The following is a 16,263-nucleotide window of genomic DNA, read 5'->3' as shown; positions in this document are numbered from 1 at the left end:
TATGCTCTGTGTGAAGATGTCAAATCACTTGGAACTGGATTACGGGCATTTGAGCTGCCATATGTGTGCTGGGAATTGAGCCTAGGTCCTTTAGAAGAGTAGCCAGTGCTCTTCATCACTGAACCATCTCCAGCCCCTATTTTATTTTCTGTTCTGTCCTTTTGGCAGTTGAACCCAGAACTTTGTCCATGCTAGGTAAAATTCTGCCACTGAGATACATCCCAGTCCCTCCCCACTTTGAGTTTTTTGGAGATCAGGAGTCTCATTATTTAGCACTGGCTGCCTTGAAGCTCTGATGTGTAGACCAGACAGACTTGAAGAGCACCTTCTGCCTGTTTCCAAAATGTTGGTTTTCTAGGCATGTCTGGAAAAACAAAAGATAGGCAGAGACTGCTTGTTCTTCTCCAGGTCTTCCATCCCCAGAGTAATCACACAGGAACTGTATTAATTAAAACACTGTTCAGCCTATTAGCCCAAACTTCTTATTAACTATTACATCTTAAATTAACCCATTCCTGTTGTTTTGTATTTTACAAGACTTGTGGGTTACTGGTAAGTTTCCAGTGGGCGGCTACATGGGCTACATGTCATCTCTCTCACACCATCTTCTTTTCTCCTCTATCTCTGCTTCGAATTCTCACCTTGGTCTATTCCCACGCTGCCATAAGCCCAAAGCAGCTTCTTTTTTTCTTTAAAAGGGAGGGTTTATTATTATTATTATTGATTTTATTGAGCTCTACATTTTTCTCTGCTCCCCTCCCTGCCTCTTCCCTTCCCTTCAACTCTCTCCCATGGTTCCCATGCTCCCAATTTACTCAGGAGAAATTTTCTTTTTCTACTTCCCATGTAGATTAGATCTATGTATGTCTCTCTTAGTGCCCTCATTGTTGTCTAGGTTCTCTGGGATTGTGATTTGTAGGCTGGTTTTCATTGCTTTATGACTAAAGGCCACTTATGAGTGAGTACATATGATAAGTGTCTGTCTGGGTCTGGGTTACCTCACTCAAAAAATGTTTTCTAGCTCCAACCATTTGCCTGCAAATTTCAAGATACCATTTTTTTCTGCTGTGTAGTACTCCATTGTGTAAATGTACCACATTTTTCTTATCCATTCTTCAGTCGAGGGGTATTTAGGTTGTTTCCAGGTTCTGGCTATGACAAACAAAGCTGCTATGAACATAGTTGAGCACATGTCCTTGTGGCACGATTGAGCATCCTTTGGATATAAATCCAAAAGTGGTATTGCTGAGTCTTGAGGAAGGTTGTTTCCTAATTTTCTGAGAAATCACCACACTGACATCCAAAAGGGTTGTACCAGCTTGCATTCCCACCAGCAATTCAGAAGTGTTCCCTTCTCCCCACAACCTCTCCAGCATAAGTTGTCATCAGTGTTTTTGATCTTTGCCATTTGGGTTTCTCTGATGGCTAAGGATGTTGAGCATTTCCTTAAGTGTCTTTCAGCCATTTTAGATTCCTCTGTTGAGAGTTCTCTGTTTAGGTCTGTACTCCATTTTTTTTTTTTTTTAAATTGGATTATTTGTTCTCTGTGAGTTCAAGGACAGCTCGGTCTACAGAGCTAGTTCCAGGACAGGCTCCAAAGCTACAAAGAAACCTTGTCTCGAAAAACCAAAAAGAAAAAAAAACAGCAACAAGTGCTTCAAAAGAGATCTTTTTTGAAGACAGAGTCTCATGCAGCCTATGTAATATGTAACTTAGTATGTATCCAGCACTGACCTTTGAACTGCTTGATGCCAACAATACCTTTCATGCGGGGTTTGTAGGCATGTGCCATCATATCTGGCTTAATGTTTTTAACATACACAACTTCAATTAGAATAACTGGGTGCTCAGAACATCTGTCTGGTCACAGGAACGTTAAATAAGACAGCTTTTTTGGAAAAAGGAGCACCGCTGTGTAGCAATGACTATACTTACCCTAAATGAAATCGTGTATTTTGGTAAGATTGCGGGGATTTGCCTCCCGGTAGCAAATAACCCTAAGTTACTCACTTTAAAGGTTTCTGTTTCGGTTAGTGGATCACCCATTTCCTACGTGCAAACCTTGAGAACAGTATGTGACCAGAGGGCTTTGCGAGTCAGACCTTGGCGTGGGGTGGAGCAGTCTCTCTGTCGGCTTGGGGGCGGGGCTTGGGTTACGCCCCGCCCACCGGCGCCATCTTCCTGGACCCGGGCGGGGCAGTGGGTTGTACGGCGCCACTCGGGAAGGAATCCGATCTGCAACCCGGACTCAGGGCTTCTTTCAGAGGTAAGGGCACAGGTGGGCAGGGACGGGAGGAGGGAAAGTGGGGGCGGCAACCTGAAGAAGACCTGGCGGTACCAGGCAGCCCTCAGCACGCTTCCGGCTCCTTCCTACTGGCACACTGCCTCAATCTGAAGAGAAGCCCAAGTTCTTTTTATTTTTCTGTAAAAAGTAAGTTTAGAAATCTGTGATGTGTTTTAGAACTGAGACTAACGGGGAAGGGAGAAGACCTGGGTTTCTTAGTGTTCCGCAATGAGCAGGGTAGGCCGACTGTCTCCAGCCTGGACTAAATGTTTTGTGCCTTCCCTAGGAGGCCTTTCCTCGGGGCCCAGGACTGGTCGTAAGGACAATGGACTCCGGAGCTCGCCCAGTTGGTAGCAGCTGTAGCAGCCCTGCAGCGCTATCACGGGAATACAAACTAGTGATGCTGGGTGCTGGTGGCGTTGGGAAGAGCGGTAGGTAACCGTTTCTATTTGACAGAAAAGTTTGAAAAGCACCAGATGGGTTACTGACGGTTGTGCAAAGTTGATAGTTGAAATACTTCATGGTCACTGTCATGAGTTCCATTTCTTGTTTTGAAGCCATGACAATGCAGTTCATCAGCCACCGTTTCCCAGAAGATCATGACCCCACCATTGGTAAGTCAGATCCTTATTTATATGCCAGGTACATCCTGTGAAAGTATCTTAATAGAGTTAATGTTTAAAAAGTAGTATTTATATCTTGAGCTTTTGTGTATGTAATTCATACTTATGTAGAAACAAGGATAAACCGTTGAGAATTTTTTTTCCCTAGACTTCATATGTACATATGCCACCTTTAGTCTTTGGGTTAGGTTGAGCATTAATAGACAAAGTTTGTCTTTTTTTAATGAATGTATTCGGTATCGTTAGATTAAAGGAAAGTTTAAAGGCTGCTCAAAGAAACCATCTGTAGCTATCACTTCTGAGGCTCTGACATGAGACTAACCTGGTAGTGTGAGTCAGCTGGTTTGAACTTCCACAAAAGGAAGCAGAAAAACAAGTAGAGCCAGCCTATTGAATTCTTAGCACCGAACTTCCACTGGAAGCTCTTAATTTATTTCCTTATCCTTGCAGCTTGGTATATAGCAACATCATCTGTGTCTTTGTCATTTTTGACTGTTAGATGTTGGTAGAGTGCCGATAGAGTAAATCAGGTTTTTTTGTTTTTGTTTTTTAACACTGGGGATTGAGCCTGAGACTTCAGACCAAGCATACCAGGCAAGGGCTCTACCACTGAGCTGTGTCCCCAGCTTTGTTTTGTGTTGTTTGTTTTAAGTTGTGTTGTTTTCTTTTGATAAAAGATTGAGCCCAAGCTAGCCTTGAACACACAACACACCTTTTGGCTTAGTCTGGGATTATAGGCATGAGCTACCATGCCCAGTTCTATGGTGTGTGGGCTGTATTATTGTTGTTTTTGGTTGCTATCTTCTGTTGACTGAGAACATTCCTCACTCCTAAATCATTAGGAAACAGTTGTGGGTTTTTTGTTTGTTTGTTTGTTTTGTTTTGTTTTGTTTTTTTTGAGACAGGGTTTCTCTGTGTAGCCTTGACTGTCCTGGAATTTGAATTCTGTAGACCAGGCTGACCTCGAACTCAGAAATCCGCCTATCTCTGCTGCAGTGCAGTTTTGATTCTGAATGATTATATAAAAGAAAAGTAGGGCTGAGGAGGAGACAGAAGCTCTGCCATTAGCTGGGAGTGATGGCACACATCTGTAATCCCAGCACTTGGGAAGCAAAGGAATGTGAATTCACCAGTCTGGGTTACATAAAGAGTTATAGGCTGGCCAAAAGTATTAATGAGGTCCTCTGTCAAAACAAAAACAAAAGCCTGCCATTCTGTGGCTGTGGTCATTTTATTTAGCATATGCTTCTGTGGGTTTGGGGAAAGTGGGAACACTTGTCTTTTTATTGAGCTCTATGGAAGTTATTTATTTTTTTTGTGGTAGGGATCAAGCCTAGGGCCTCAAACAGGCTAAGTACATGCTGTGCTACCGAGCTGCATCCTAGCTCTGCTGTATCAACTTTAGAACATTGTTTCAGAAATTCAGCAGTGGTGTGGGAACTCTGAAGAAAGTGACTTCAGGGTTAGGATCGTTTACTTAGTGCCAAGCATTAACTCTAGGCCACCCACTCGTGATCCCAGTGCAGAGCCCAAATTCAAAGTTGTCTCAGCTCTAGTGAAACTACACTAGAGGGACATTGCCTGTGCTTGCTAGGTGGCCAGGCAGGGTCAGTATCTACCCTCTGCCCTGCAGACTGCATGTTTGCTACGCATGCCCTCCTGCACTGCTGGTTCCTGAGTGTAGGAAGACTGGCTGTCAGCCTGCCACACCCACTGAGTTATTCTGCCCTTGTTTATGGTGATAACTAGCCACACCTAGAGGTTGGCTGGAAAATGCCACTTGGTCACCTTAGTTGGGCTGGGAACCCAGACCCTGAGCTCAGGCTTCAGGGTCTACTAGGCCCAACTTCACTCCTTGATAGGAGGGTAGATATGTTCCTACACCTCCTTTACTCTCTTCTCCTGTAGAGGTTTAGACTATCAAAATAGGCAGAACTTTCTTTGGTCATGCATGTTCTGTCTGTTCTCTTGTACTGGGTTATAACCAGAGCTCAGAGCTCAGCAGTGCTCACAGGGACCACTGGTTGTCTTTTATTTTACCATGGTAGCTCATGGAGAAGGAAACCCGACTTCCCCAGGTCTCCTTCACTGAAAACGAAAATCTACATCTATAACCTCCACCTTAACATCAGTGGAAAGGTGCTCGCCCCAAAAGCCTGGCGACCTGCATTCCAGAAGAACCCATGTAAAGGTGGGAGGAGAGGGAGGAGAGACCTAATTCCACAAAGGTGGTCTCTACTCACCCTGCTGCACACAGATACCCTAGAGTCATGCACATACATAATAATATAAATATCTTTAGATCAACTAAAATCCCAAAGAACTCCAGAACCAATCTCTTACTTCTTTTTGTATTTAATTTTTTATAAGCGACATTAAACAATCTTTTTATTTGTTGAACCCGGACCTTGGACACACTAGACACACACTATCACACTAAGTCCCCAGCTGTCTTATTTTTAAGGTAAAATTCATATTTTTTCACCCCAAAAAGGTTTCACTGGTTTGTCTGCAGTGTTGTGGATTGAATTCAGGGCTGAAAAGATCGATTTTTTTTTTTTTTATTTTATGGCTATAGGTGTTTCCCTGTCTGTGTCTGTGCACCGCAGTGTGCCTAGTGCTTGCAGAGGCAGAAGAAGGGCATTCAATCCCATGGACTGAGTTAATAGAATGTTGTACGCTCTCATAGGGGTGTTGTGAGCCAAACCCAGGCCATCAGTACATTTTTTACCCTACTCTGCTGCTCTCTGACAGTACTGATGATTCAGCAGCAAATGCTTGTGTGTCTTGAGTACTGTAAGTGAGTGTATGTATATACTCACATATAAGCACATATCTATGTGACTGAAATTAAAATCTAGTTTGGGGACCTGTGAGATGGCTCAGACAGTAAAGGCACCTGTCACCAAGTCTGGCGTGAGATCCCGGTAACCCCCATGGTAGAGGGTCCTCTCACCTTCGTAGCCATGCTGTGTCATGGGATGGCGAGTCTGCCAAGCCTGCCAAGCCTGGTAACTTGAGTTCCATCACTGAGTCTCACATGGTGGAAAGTTGTCCTCTGAACTCCACATGCACTATGTGGCGTGTGTGTGTGCCCACATGTATGCAGAACCTATTCAAGAACTGTAGCATGGAGGGCCGGCTTGTTGGGGTTTCCGTCCCGCCTGGTACCCCACAGCCAGCAAATCCCAAAGAGAAATCACACACAGGACTCCATAAGATTATAAACTGATTGGCCCATTAGGTCAGGCTTCTTATTAGTCCTTGTAACTTATATTAATCCATTATCATTATCTATGTTAGCCATAATGGCTCAGTACCTTTTCCAGGGGGGCAGCTTACATGTTGCCTCTTTGGTGGTCTGCGCAGGAGTGGCTGAGGAACTTCTGCTTCCCAGAAGTCTCCTGTTCTCATTGCATCACCTCTACTTCCTGTCTGGTTTTCCCGCCTATACAGTATTGCCTGGCCAATCAGCGTTTTATTAAAATATGATTGACAGAATACAGACAATTCTCCCGCATCAAAGAACATAATTGATTTTTTAAAATTTTTTATGGTTTATTTAACTTTATTTTATGTGCATTGGTGTCAGGTCCCCTGAAACTGGATCTTCAGACAGTTGTGAGCTGCCATGTGGGTACTGGGAATTGAACCCGGGTCCTCTGGAAGAACAGTCAGTGCTCTTAACCACTGAGCCATCTCTCCAGCCCCCATAATTGATTTGAAAATGTTAAGAGGATTTATCTTGGGGTGTATGTGGCTAGTATTTTTTTTGAGACAGGATTTCTCGGCATAGTTCTGGCAGCCCAGGACCTCACTCCGTACACCCGGTTGGCCTTGAACTCAGAGATCTGCCTGCCTCTTTCTCCTGAGTTCTGGGATTCAAGCCCTGCACCACCCTGTGTGGCAGTTGATTTTAAGTGATGAAAATATTGAATGGACTTTTTTTCCCTCTTTTACTTTTCTGTATTTTCCATGATTAGTATAGAAATCTACATTAAAGAAGGTGGTAGACGTGCACCGGGCGGTGGTGGCGCACACCTATAATCCCAGCACTTGGGAGGCAGAGGCAGGCGGATCTCTGTGAGGTCCAGGACAGCCTGGTCTACATATCAAGTTGGCCAGTCAGGGTTACATAGTGAGACCCTATCTACAAAACAAAAAATAAACAGCAAAAAATGTGATAAAATTAAAATTTTTAAAGGGCTAAAGCCGGCTCGTGCTTCTGTCACGCTTATGACCTGAGTTTAACCCAGGGCTGTGTTGCCCCTCACAGTAACATGCAGAAAAGAGCTTGGTTTCGAAATGAAGGGATTATGACATTTTCTAGACAATGGTAAAGCTGTGAGGGACGCTTCATTGGGTACAGTACACTGGCTGTGCTGCAGGGTCGCAGACGGGGTTTCTGGCACCGCAGTGTGTGCTGTCTCCATCACCACCTAACTGCAATTAAGAAGACATTCAGTATTTTAGGGTTAGCCTTTTCATTTTTTTTTTAAGTCTTTTTTCTAAGACAATCTCACCTGCAACTCCATTTGGCCTCAAACTCAGAGATCTGCCTGCCTGTGCACCGCCAGTGGTGGGGGTAAGGGTGTGTGCCACCATACCTCATTTACCTTCTTTTGCTGTAAAATGCAAATAATAATACTTTACAGTTTGCTTAACCTAATGTTTTGTATGTGCTTTCATAAATGGCAGTTGGGACTAAAAGCATGCACCACTATGCCAGTGGTTAAAACATTTTTTTTAATGTGCATGATGTGTGTAGGCATATATGCCACAGCAAGTGTGTGAAAGGCAGAGGAAAACTTTTCAGCTTCTGTCCTGTCCTACTTTTGTGTGGATTCTGGGGTTCTAGCTCAGGTTGCCAGGCCCGCATCGCAGAACAGTACCAGTTGAGCCACTTCCCCTGGGCCCTGACTTACTGTTTTAAAAGAAATTCTTTCAGAATCCTTGTGGTGTTGCTGGCACAGGCCTTTAATCCCAGCACTTGGGAGGCAGAGGCAGGTGGATCTCTGTGAGTTCGAGGCCAGCCTGAACTAGGAGCTAGTTCCAGGACAGGCTCCAAAGCTATAGAAAAACCCTGTCTCGAAAAACAAAACAACAATAGAAAAGAGACCTTGTGGTGGTTTGAATAAGAACGACCACCACAGGTCCCTGTATTTGAAATTTTAGTGACGCCGAGAGTGGAACTGTTAGAAAGGATTAGAAGGTCAGGATTACGGCCTTGTTAGAAGTGTCACTGGGTGAGCTTTGAGGTTTCAGAACCCCATGGCAGACCCAGTCTCTGCTCGCTTTCTCTCAGCCTGTGCAACAGGACATAGCACTGAGCTGCTGCTGTAACACCGTGCCTGCTCCCCGCCATAGCTACAGACTAACCCTCTGAGACTGTAAGCAAGCCCCAGTTAAATGCTTTGCTTCTTGAGAGCCCTGGTTGTGGTGTCTCTTCACAACAGGAGCACAGTGACTAAGGCCATCTTTTTCTTTCTTTCTCTCTTCTCCCTTCCTCCCTCCCACCCTCCCTTCCTTCCTTCTTTTCTTTCTTTTATTTTTTTTTTATTTTTTTATTTTTGAGACAGGGTATCTCTGTGTAGTGCTAGCTGTTCTGGAACTTGCTTTGTGGACCAGGCTGGGCTCAAACTCACAGAGATCCACCTGCCTCTGCCTCCCAAGTGCTAGAATTAAAGGCATGTGTCACCAATGTCTGGCTCATTTTTTTTAATATATATTTTCTCTGTATTAGTGTTTTACCTGTATGTATGTCTGTGTACTGTGTATGTATCTGGGGAGAGCATTGGTTCCTCTGGAACTGAAGTTATAGATGGTTGTGAGCCACCATATGGGTGCTGGAAACTGAACCTCCTCTGGAGGAACAACCAGTGCTCTTAACCACTGAGCCATCTCTCCAGCCCTTCCTTCCTTCCTTCCTTCCTTCCTTTCTTCCTTCCTTCCTTCCTTCCTTCCTTCCTTCCTTCCTTTCTTCTTTCCTTCCTTCCTTCCTTCCTTTTTTTAAGACAGCATCTCCCTTTGTAGCCTTAGTACACGTAGAACTCATTATGTAAACAAAATTGACCTCGAATTCAAAGAGATCCTCCTGCCTCTGCTTCTCAGATGCTCAGAATTAACTTTTAGATTTAGATTTACAGCTGTGAATAAGATATATAACCATGCCGGGTGGTGGTAGCTCATGCTTTTAATCCCAGCACTTGAGAGGCAGAGGCAAATGGATCTCTCTGAGTTTGAGGCCAGCCTGGTTTACAGAGCTAATTCTTGGACAACCAAGGCTATACAAAGAAACTCTGTCTCAGAAAATAAAACAAGGGCTGGAGAGATGGCTTAGCAGTTAAGGGCACTGGCTGCTCTTCCATAAATCCTGAGTTCAATTCCCAGCAACCACATGGTGGCTCATAACCATCTATAATGAAATCTGGTGCCCTCTTCTGGCCTGCAGGCAGAACTCTGTACACATATTAATAAATAAATAAATAAGCAAGCCTTTTTAAAACAAAACAAAAAAATACATGACCACTCATGAACAAAGAAAAACTAATCTACATATTTTGATGAATTTATAGCATCCTGAGAAAATTAAGCACATAAAAACAACCCTGGGGGCCACTGAAATGGCTCAGCAGGTAAGGGCACCTGTCCTACTAGTGTTGTGACTTAGAATGCATATAAAGGTATAAGGAAAAAGCTGACTTCATAATTTGACCCTTGACCTCCATATGCATACACATACATACACACATACATCATGCGTGTACATACACATCACTAATAAAATTTCTTAAAGAACTTGGTGGGCTAGGGAGATGGCTTCGAGGTTAGAGCGCTTGCTTTATAATCTAGAAGCAGAGTTCAGTTCAGATCCCCAGAACCCCGGTAACCGACTTACATGAAATTCCAGCCTCCACAGTCAAAGACAGGCTTCATTGAGCAAGCTGCCTAGTGAGATCCAGTATGAACCCTGGATCTCCATGCACATGTGCACCCATACACACATGAGCATTCATGCATTTACATGTGTACATACCAACACCTGAGAACAAATGTAAAAAGATGAAGCCTGGGAATATAGCTCAATGGTAGAGCATTCGCCCACCATTTGAACCCCTGGATTCAAGGTCTGGCTCTACCAAAATAAGTAAATAAAATTGGATGGGACTGCCTCTTCTGTAGGGCAAGTTTTCAAATCCTTGCTTCTTCCCGCATGTGTGTTCCTCCTCCTGTAGAAGATGCATATAAGATCCGGATCCGCATTGATGATGAGCCTGCCAATCTGGACATTCTGGATACAGCTGGACAGGTACTGAACCCCAGCACTGTGGGTAAAGAGTGTGTCCTCTAGGAAGGGGCAGGCTTCTGTGGGCAGCATCACTAGCCTGTCTCTCTTGATTTCCATGCTCTGCCTCAGGATAGACTCTGAAGTAGCCAGTGTGCATGCAGGTCTAAGTTGCAGCAATGCATTATGGACCTTTGTTTCCCTCCAGGCAGAGTTTACAGCCATGCGGGATCAGTATATGAGGGCAGGAGAAGGATTTATCATCTGTTACTCGATCACGGATCGTCGAAGTTTTCATGAAGTTCGGGAGTTTAAACAACTGATTTACCGTGTCAGACGCACTGACGACACACCAGTGGTTCTCGTGGGAAACAAATCGGATCTGAAGCAGCTGCGGCAGGTGAGAAGCAAGGCCTGCAATGTTGTGGGTGGTCATTTGTTTCTTGAAGATTGCTTTGCCTTAAAATAGAAAATGAAAATTAGCGTATCCCTAGCTTTGGAAATGTCCCTTTAGCTATCAATTTTGTGTTATATAAAATCTGGACCTTTAGACATGAGCGCACAGGGTTTTAGACATAATAGCCTATCTGTGTCCTGTACCATAACCCAAGCATTTAACAGGCTAGGCAGGAGCATCACCATACATTTGAGGGTTTGTAGACCTAGGCCCAGACAGTCAGTCAATTAGCAAACAAATAGATGGCATTAGAATACTCATTAAGTAAAGAATCATGAGCTGTTAATTTCCTAATCATCAGAAATGACGTTTGGCTGTAGTTTAGTGGTAGCATACACAGGGACCCGGGTTCAATCTCCAGCACCACAAAATAAAAATTTAGATGTCAAAAAAGCCAAGGGCAACAAGAAGTCTCAGCAAAGGCACTTGTTTGCCTTGGAAATGTGGTGGCCTGAACTCAATCCCTAAAATCCACACAGAGGTGAAACAAGAGAACCAGTTCCGCAGAGTGGCCGGCTGATCCTCTGTTGACTTTACACATGTGCTGTGACAGTCCAGCCCTGCACACACACACACAATAAATAAACACTTAAAAACAATAAAACTAATGGAAACTTCAGGGTCGCAGAGCTAACTGGGTGGTTAGGAATACTGGCTACTCTTGCGGAGGACTCAGCTCCATCCAGAGTTCAAATGGTATGATTCAGAACCATCTGTAGCCCCAGTTCCAGGGCATCTGATGCCTCTGGTCTCCAGGGGCACCGTGCACACACATGTACACAGACATACATGTAGGCAAGTAACCCATACATGTAAAATAATTATAATCCAAAATATAAATAAATCTGGACAGTGGTGGTACACACCTTTAATCCCAACACTCAGTAGGCAGAGGCAGGCGGATGGATCTCTGTGAGTTCGAGGCCAGTCTGATCTGCAGAAGGAATTCCAAGACAGGCTACAAAGCTACCCAGAGAAACCCTGTCCTGAAAAATCAAAGCATAAAGAAAGCTATCATGGGGCTGGAGAAATGGCTCAGATGTTAAGAGCACTGACTGCTTTTCCAGAGGTCCTGAGTTCAATTCCCAGCAACCACATGATGATTCACAACCATCTGTAATGAGATCTGGCGCCCTCTTTTAGTGTGTGGGCATACATGGAAGCAGAATGTTGTACACATAATAAATAAATAAATAAATAAATAAATAAATAAATCTTAAAAAAAAGAAAGTTATCATTATCAATATGTGTATTTACTTAATATCTGTTTCCAAAAGTTCCACTGAAAGGACTGGGGACTCAGTTCAGTCAGTAAAGGGCCTTGTAAGAGGGTCTGAGGCCTGGGTTTAGTGAGACAGGGTTTCCCTGTGTAGCCCTGGCTGTCCTGGAACTCACTCTATAGCCCAGGCTGGCCTCGAACTCACAGAGATCCGCCTGCCTCTGCCTCCCAAGTGTTGGGATTAAATGTGTGTGCCACCACCGCCCTGCATAAATTTAGTTTTTTCTTTGTTTTGAAAGCCAGGCATGATGGTTTATAACCCCAACAGTGGGGAGGTAGAGATGGGCAGATCCTGGGGTTTGCTGATCAGCCTGCTTGACAAGCTCCAGACTAGAGGGAAACCTTGTTTCAGAAAAGAAAAAAGAGAGGCTGAGTTGTAAAGTTCAGTTGGTGGTGTGTCTGCCTACCGTGCAGGAAGCTGGGTATGACACGGAGGCAGCTAGGGCTACACAGAGAAACCCTGTCTTGACAAAACAATTTAAAAAATTATGTGGGCTCTATTCCTAACACTGCATAAAAGCAGACATGGTGGCATATACATATAATTCAGGCACTCCTGAGAGAGAGATAGAAGACTTACAAGTTCAGAGTCATGCTTGGCTAGCCGGGAATACAAGAGACTCTTTCTTTTTTTTTAAAAAAAAAAAAATCTGGTAAACACACTGGAAATAGAATCTTGTAATTTGGAGTCCTGTAGTACACTCCTTGGGCCCTCAGTCCCCTGGGGCTGTGTTCTCTGCTGGCGCCTCTCCAGCGGGGAGCTCTGTCCAGCTAAGGAAGCCACTGACTCTTTGTGACAGCTGTAACTGCCTCCTGCTGTACACTATACATTTTCTCATGTTTGTGCCTTTGAAGGTCTCCAAAGAAGAGGGATTATCTCTGGCTCGAGAATTCAGTTGTCCCTTTTTTGAAACCTCTGCTGCATATCGTTACTACATTGATGACGTTTTCCATGCTCTTGTACGGGAGATTCGTAAGAAAGAAAAGGAGTTAGTATTGGCCATGGAGAAAAAGTCTAAACCCAAAAGCAGTGTGTGGAGGAGGCTGAAGTCGCCGTTCAGGAAGAAGAAAGACTCGGTAACTTGAGGGAAGTATGAAGTCCCTGCTGTGAACTGCGGTGCTGCCCGAGCAGCCCAGTACCTGCAATAACGGGCATGCTGTCCGCTGCTCTCTTTCCCACTACCCTAAATGCCACTGGCGAGGGGGCCGTGGCCATTGGGCGTTTTCAGTGACTCTGACTTCTTAGCCCTCAGGGCACTGCCCACTCCTTGATTGTCACAGGGGAATTTGATGTGCCATTGTTTTGGTTATGTTACTGATGTAAATTAATTTGTGTAAATTGTTTATGCCCAGGAGAATATGTATACCGTGTGCACTTGACTAAGTTTACAAAAGGAACTTTGCTGTATACCCCCCACCGTCCTTCAACTTGAGCTTCCTGGTACTGTCTCACAGAAGGACCTCTCTGCCTTGTTTTTCCACACTGTGTATCTTGGAGACAGAGCAAAATATTGAATAGGGAAACTAACGATAAAGAGATTGGTGCTAAAGGTGAGTAGGTGTCTGGAGTGGGCTCCTGTTGTAGATTATGAAGTGATTAGGGAGATGGTGTTGTATGTGTTTACATAAGAAGACATGACTGGAAACACGGGGTCAGAAAGTGTCCCCGTGTTGAGCCTGAGGACTGCACATTTGACCCAGAGGCGGGACGGAAACGGACACAGAGTGAAGGCTTCTCTTGAACATACTTGCTCTTTTTTCAGTATCTTGCCTTCCTTTATCTTTGAAGACTGGCACTTTGAGAACTGCTTCTGGATCTGGACCAGTCGGTCACAAGCTCGCTCGGTTCTTGTTTAAATCCTTTGTTGGGCTAGCCATGGCAGCTCATTGCTGTAATCCTAGTGTTTATAAGGCTAAGGCAGGAGGACTTCCACAAGTTTGAGGCTTGCTGGGCTACAGAATGAAAGCCTGTCTTAGAAAAACAAAACCAAAAATAAACAAATAAATAAATTCTTTCTTAGGACAGCTCCACCACATGCCTTATCCAGGATTCCTCTTTGAAGAGCTGGGCCTGTGCAGATGGTTTTAGGCCCTTTCTTTAGGCTGATGGTGTTGTCTGAACAGAAGAGCTATCTGGAGTCTGAGTAAAATTGTTAGGTGGTCTCTTGACCTCAGCAGTCATTAGACTTAGGCTTAAAGGTCTGGGGTTTCTGTGTGGCCGACTGACCAGTCTTGAAGCTTTAGTATCCACATGTACAAATTGGTTTTCGTAATCTGAGGATTTTCCCAGGGTTGTCAAAGCTCAGCGTCAGAGATACCACTCTGCTTCCCGTGTGTGAGACTAATCTTGGAAGAAACAGCTTTAACTATCAGTGGTGAGCTCTCTGTCTTGATGCCTTAACATACTGTGTGGGGCGCATTCAGGAGAGTCATGATCCCAGTATGGAGTGTTCGTTCCAGGCTCAGGTGACACCTCTTCAAAGCTGCCACAAAGCTTCCTGCTTCCCACTGTCAGAGAAATGGCAGCTGATCCGAATTCTATGAGGAGCCATTGCTAGGACTTTTAACATTTTGGGTAGCGTCTTTTGAAAGTTCTGTTAACTATACAAAATTGTTTTTAATATTCAAGCCATCAAAAAATGAAAGACCCAAATTCCAGTCTATATAAACCGCAGCATTTCAGAGAAGAGACAAAATACAGCACCATTCTCTCTGAACAATGTCTCACCTGGATAAGGACTTGCAGACTGTAGACCTTTGCTGCTTATTCCTGATGGTCTATGCAGTTGTCACCGGTGTTAAGCAAGGAAATGACAGCTACAATGATTCAAGATTGTCAAGGCAGTAGAAAATATCACTAGAAAGAAAGGCCTGTAAGACAGGAAATTATATTCCATACAAGGAAAGCAGCAGTCTTTTTAAGGCTATCCCAGTCGGACATCTAATCCTAAACTGGCCCCTTACTTCCCATTGAGCATTGTATTCGTGGTGCTAGGAACTGCAGGAGTTCAGTGGTGTGCGCTGGAGCCCCTCTGGAATGCAGTGTGTGCGCTGGAGCCCCTCCTCTGGAGTGCAGTGTGTGCGCTGGAGCCCCTCCTCAGGAGCACAGTGTGTGCGCTGGAGCCCCTCCTCAGGAACACAGTGTGTGCGCTGGAGCCCCTCCTCTGGAGTGCAGTGTGTGCGCTGGAGCCCCTCCTCAGGAGCGCAGTGTGTGCGCTGGAGCCCCTCCTCAGGAACACAGTGTGTGCGCTGGAGCCCCTCCTCTGGAGCGCAGTGTGTGCGCTGGAGCCCCTCCTCAGGAGCGCAGTGTGTGCGCTGGAGCCCCTCCTCAGGAGCGCAGTGTGTGCGCTGGAGCCCCTCCTCAGGAGCGCAGTGTGTGCGCTGGAGCCCCTCCTCAGGAGCGCAGTGTGTGCGCTGGAGCCCCTCCTCAGGAGCGCAGTGTGTGCGCTGGAGCCCCTCCTCAGGAACACAGTGTGTGCGCTGGAGCCCCTCCTCTGGAGTGCAGTGTGTGCGCTGGAGCCCCTACTCAGGAGCGCAGTGTGTGCGCTGGAGCCCCTACTCAGGAGTGCAGTGTGTGCGCTGGAGCCCCTCCTCAGGAGTGCAGTGTGTGCGCTGGAGCCCCTCCTCAGGAGCGCAGTGTGTGCGCTGGAGCCCCTATTCAGGAGTGCAGTGTGTGCGCTGGAGCCCCTCCTCAGGAGCGCAGTGTGTGCGCTGGAGCCCCTCCTCAGGAGTGCAGTGTGTGCGCTGGAGCCCCTCCTCAGGAGTGCAGTGTGTGCGCTGGAGCCCCTCCTCAGGAGCGCAGTGTGTGCGCTGGAGCCCCTCCTCTGGAGTGCAGTGTGTGCGCTGGAGCCCCTCCTCAGGAGCGCAGTGTGTGCGCTGGAGCCCCTCCTCTGGAGTGCAGTGTGTGTGTTGAAACAAGGTTAGTAGTTACAAGCTTCGGAAACTAGTATCTAGAATTAGCTGTTCATAATTGGTAGGGAGACATGTTTTAACTTTGATATATTAACCAAGTTTTGTGTGTTGCCTGGGAAGAAGCTCTTCACTGGGGCACTTGTATATGAAGGCAGTATGCAGCACAATACAAGATATTTTAAATAATGTATTGTTTTTTTGTTCCTTTTCTCTTTTTTACGTAAGTGGGTAGAAATATTTGAACTCTTTAAAAGAAAAAGTACTTTTTTACTTCTTACTAACATGATAAGTGCATTCCAAGTAATGTGTGTGCACACTCTTGACAACCCCTTTTTGCATCTCAAAATGTCACCTTGGTGGGTTGCTGTCTGAGTGCTCAACTCCAAGGAACCAGACCCTGTAGTGTGTGACAGTGTCCTCTAC

At 45.3% G+C, this 16,263-nt stretch overlaps 1 protein-coding gene across 2 annotated transcripts; it reads left to right on the top strand.

Annotated features, from left to right (window-relative positions):
* The first annotated feature begins 2,121 nt into the window (after window positions 1-2,121).
* On the top strand, window positions 2,122-16,026 carry Rit1 (Ras like without CAAX 1). Of its 2 annotated transcripts, none has more exons than XM_048454863.3 (6): window positions 2,122-2,266; window positions 2,571-2,715; window positions 2,842-2,898; window positions 10,143-10,216; window positions 10,401-10,592; window positions 12,784-16,026. In XM_048454863.3, exons 2-6 carry the CDS (start codon window positions 2,610-2,612, stop codon window positions 13,012-13,014), a joined length of 660 nt encoding a protein of 219 aa, XP_048310820.1. In that variant the 5' UTR covers window positions 2,122-2,266; window positions 2,571-2,609; the 3' UTR covers window positions 13,015-16,026. The 2 variants fall into 2 exon arrangements, with proteins under 2 accessions (XP_048310820.1, XP_048310826.1); XM_048454869.3 differs by lacking the exon at window positions 2,122-2,266 and adding an exon at window positions 2,288-2,431.
* The last annotated feature ends 237 nt before the right edge of the window (window positions 16,027-16,263 follow it).

This window comes from Myodes glareolus, chromosome 17 (assembly GCF_982192425.1).
Source record: "Myodes glareolus chromosome 17, mMyoGla1.1, whole genome shotgun sequence".
Taxonomy (NCBI): Eukaryota; Metazoa; Chordata; class Mammalia; order Rodentia; family Cricetidae; genus Myodes; species Myodes glareolus.
The sequence above is the reverse complement of the archived record's forward strand: the minus strand, read 5'-3'. Positions and strand labels throughout refer to the sequence as shown.

Coding starts and splice junctions, on each gene's coding strand:
- Rit1 (XM_048454863.3), top strand. CDS start 2,610: ATGGACTCCGGAGCTCGCCCAGTTGGTAGCAGCTGTAGCAGCCCTGCA. Junction 2,716..2,841: donor TGGTGGCGTTGGGAAGAGCG/GTAGGTAACCGT, acceptor CTTGTTTTGAAG/CCATGACAATGCAGTTCATC. Junction 10,217..10,400: donor TTCTGGATACAGCTGGACAG/GTACTGAACCCC, acceptor GTTTCCCTCCAG/GCAGAGTTTACAGCCATGCG.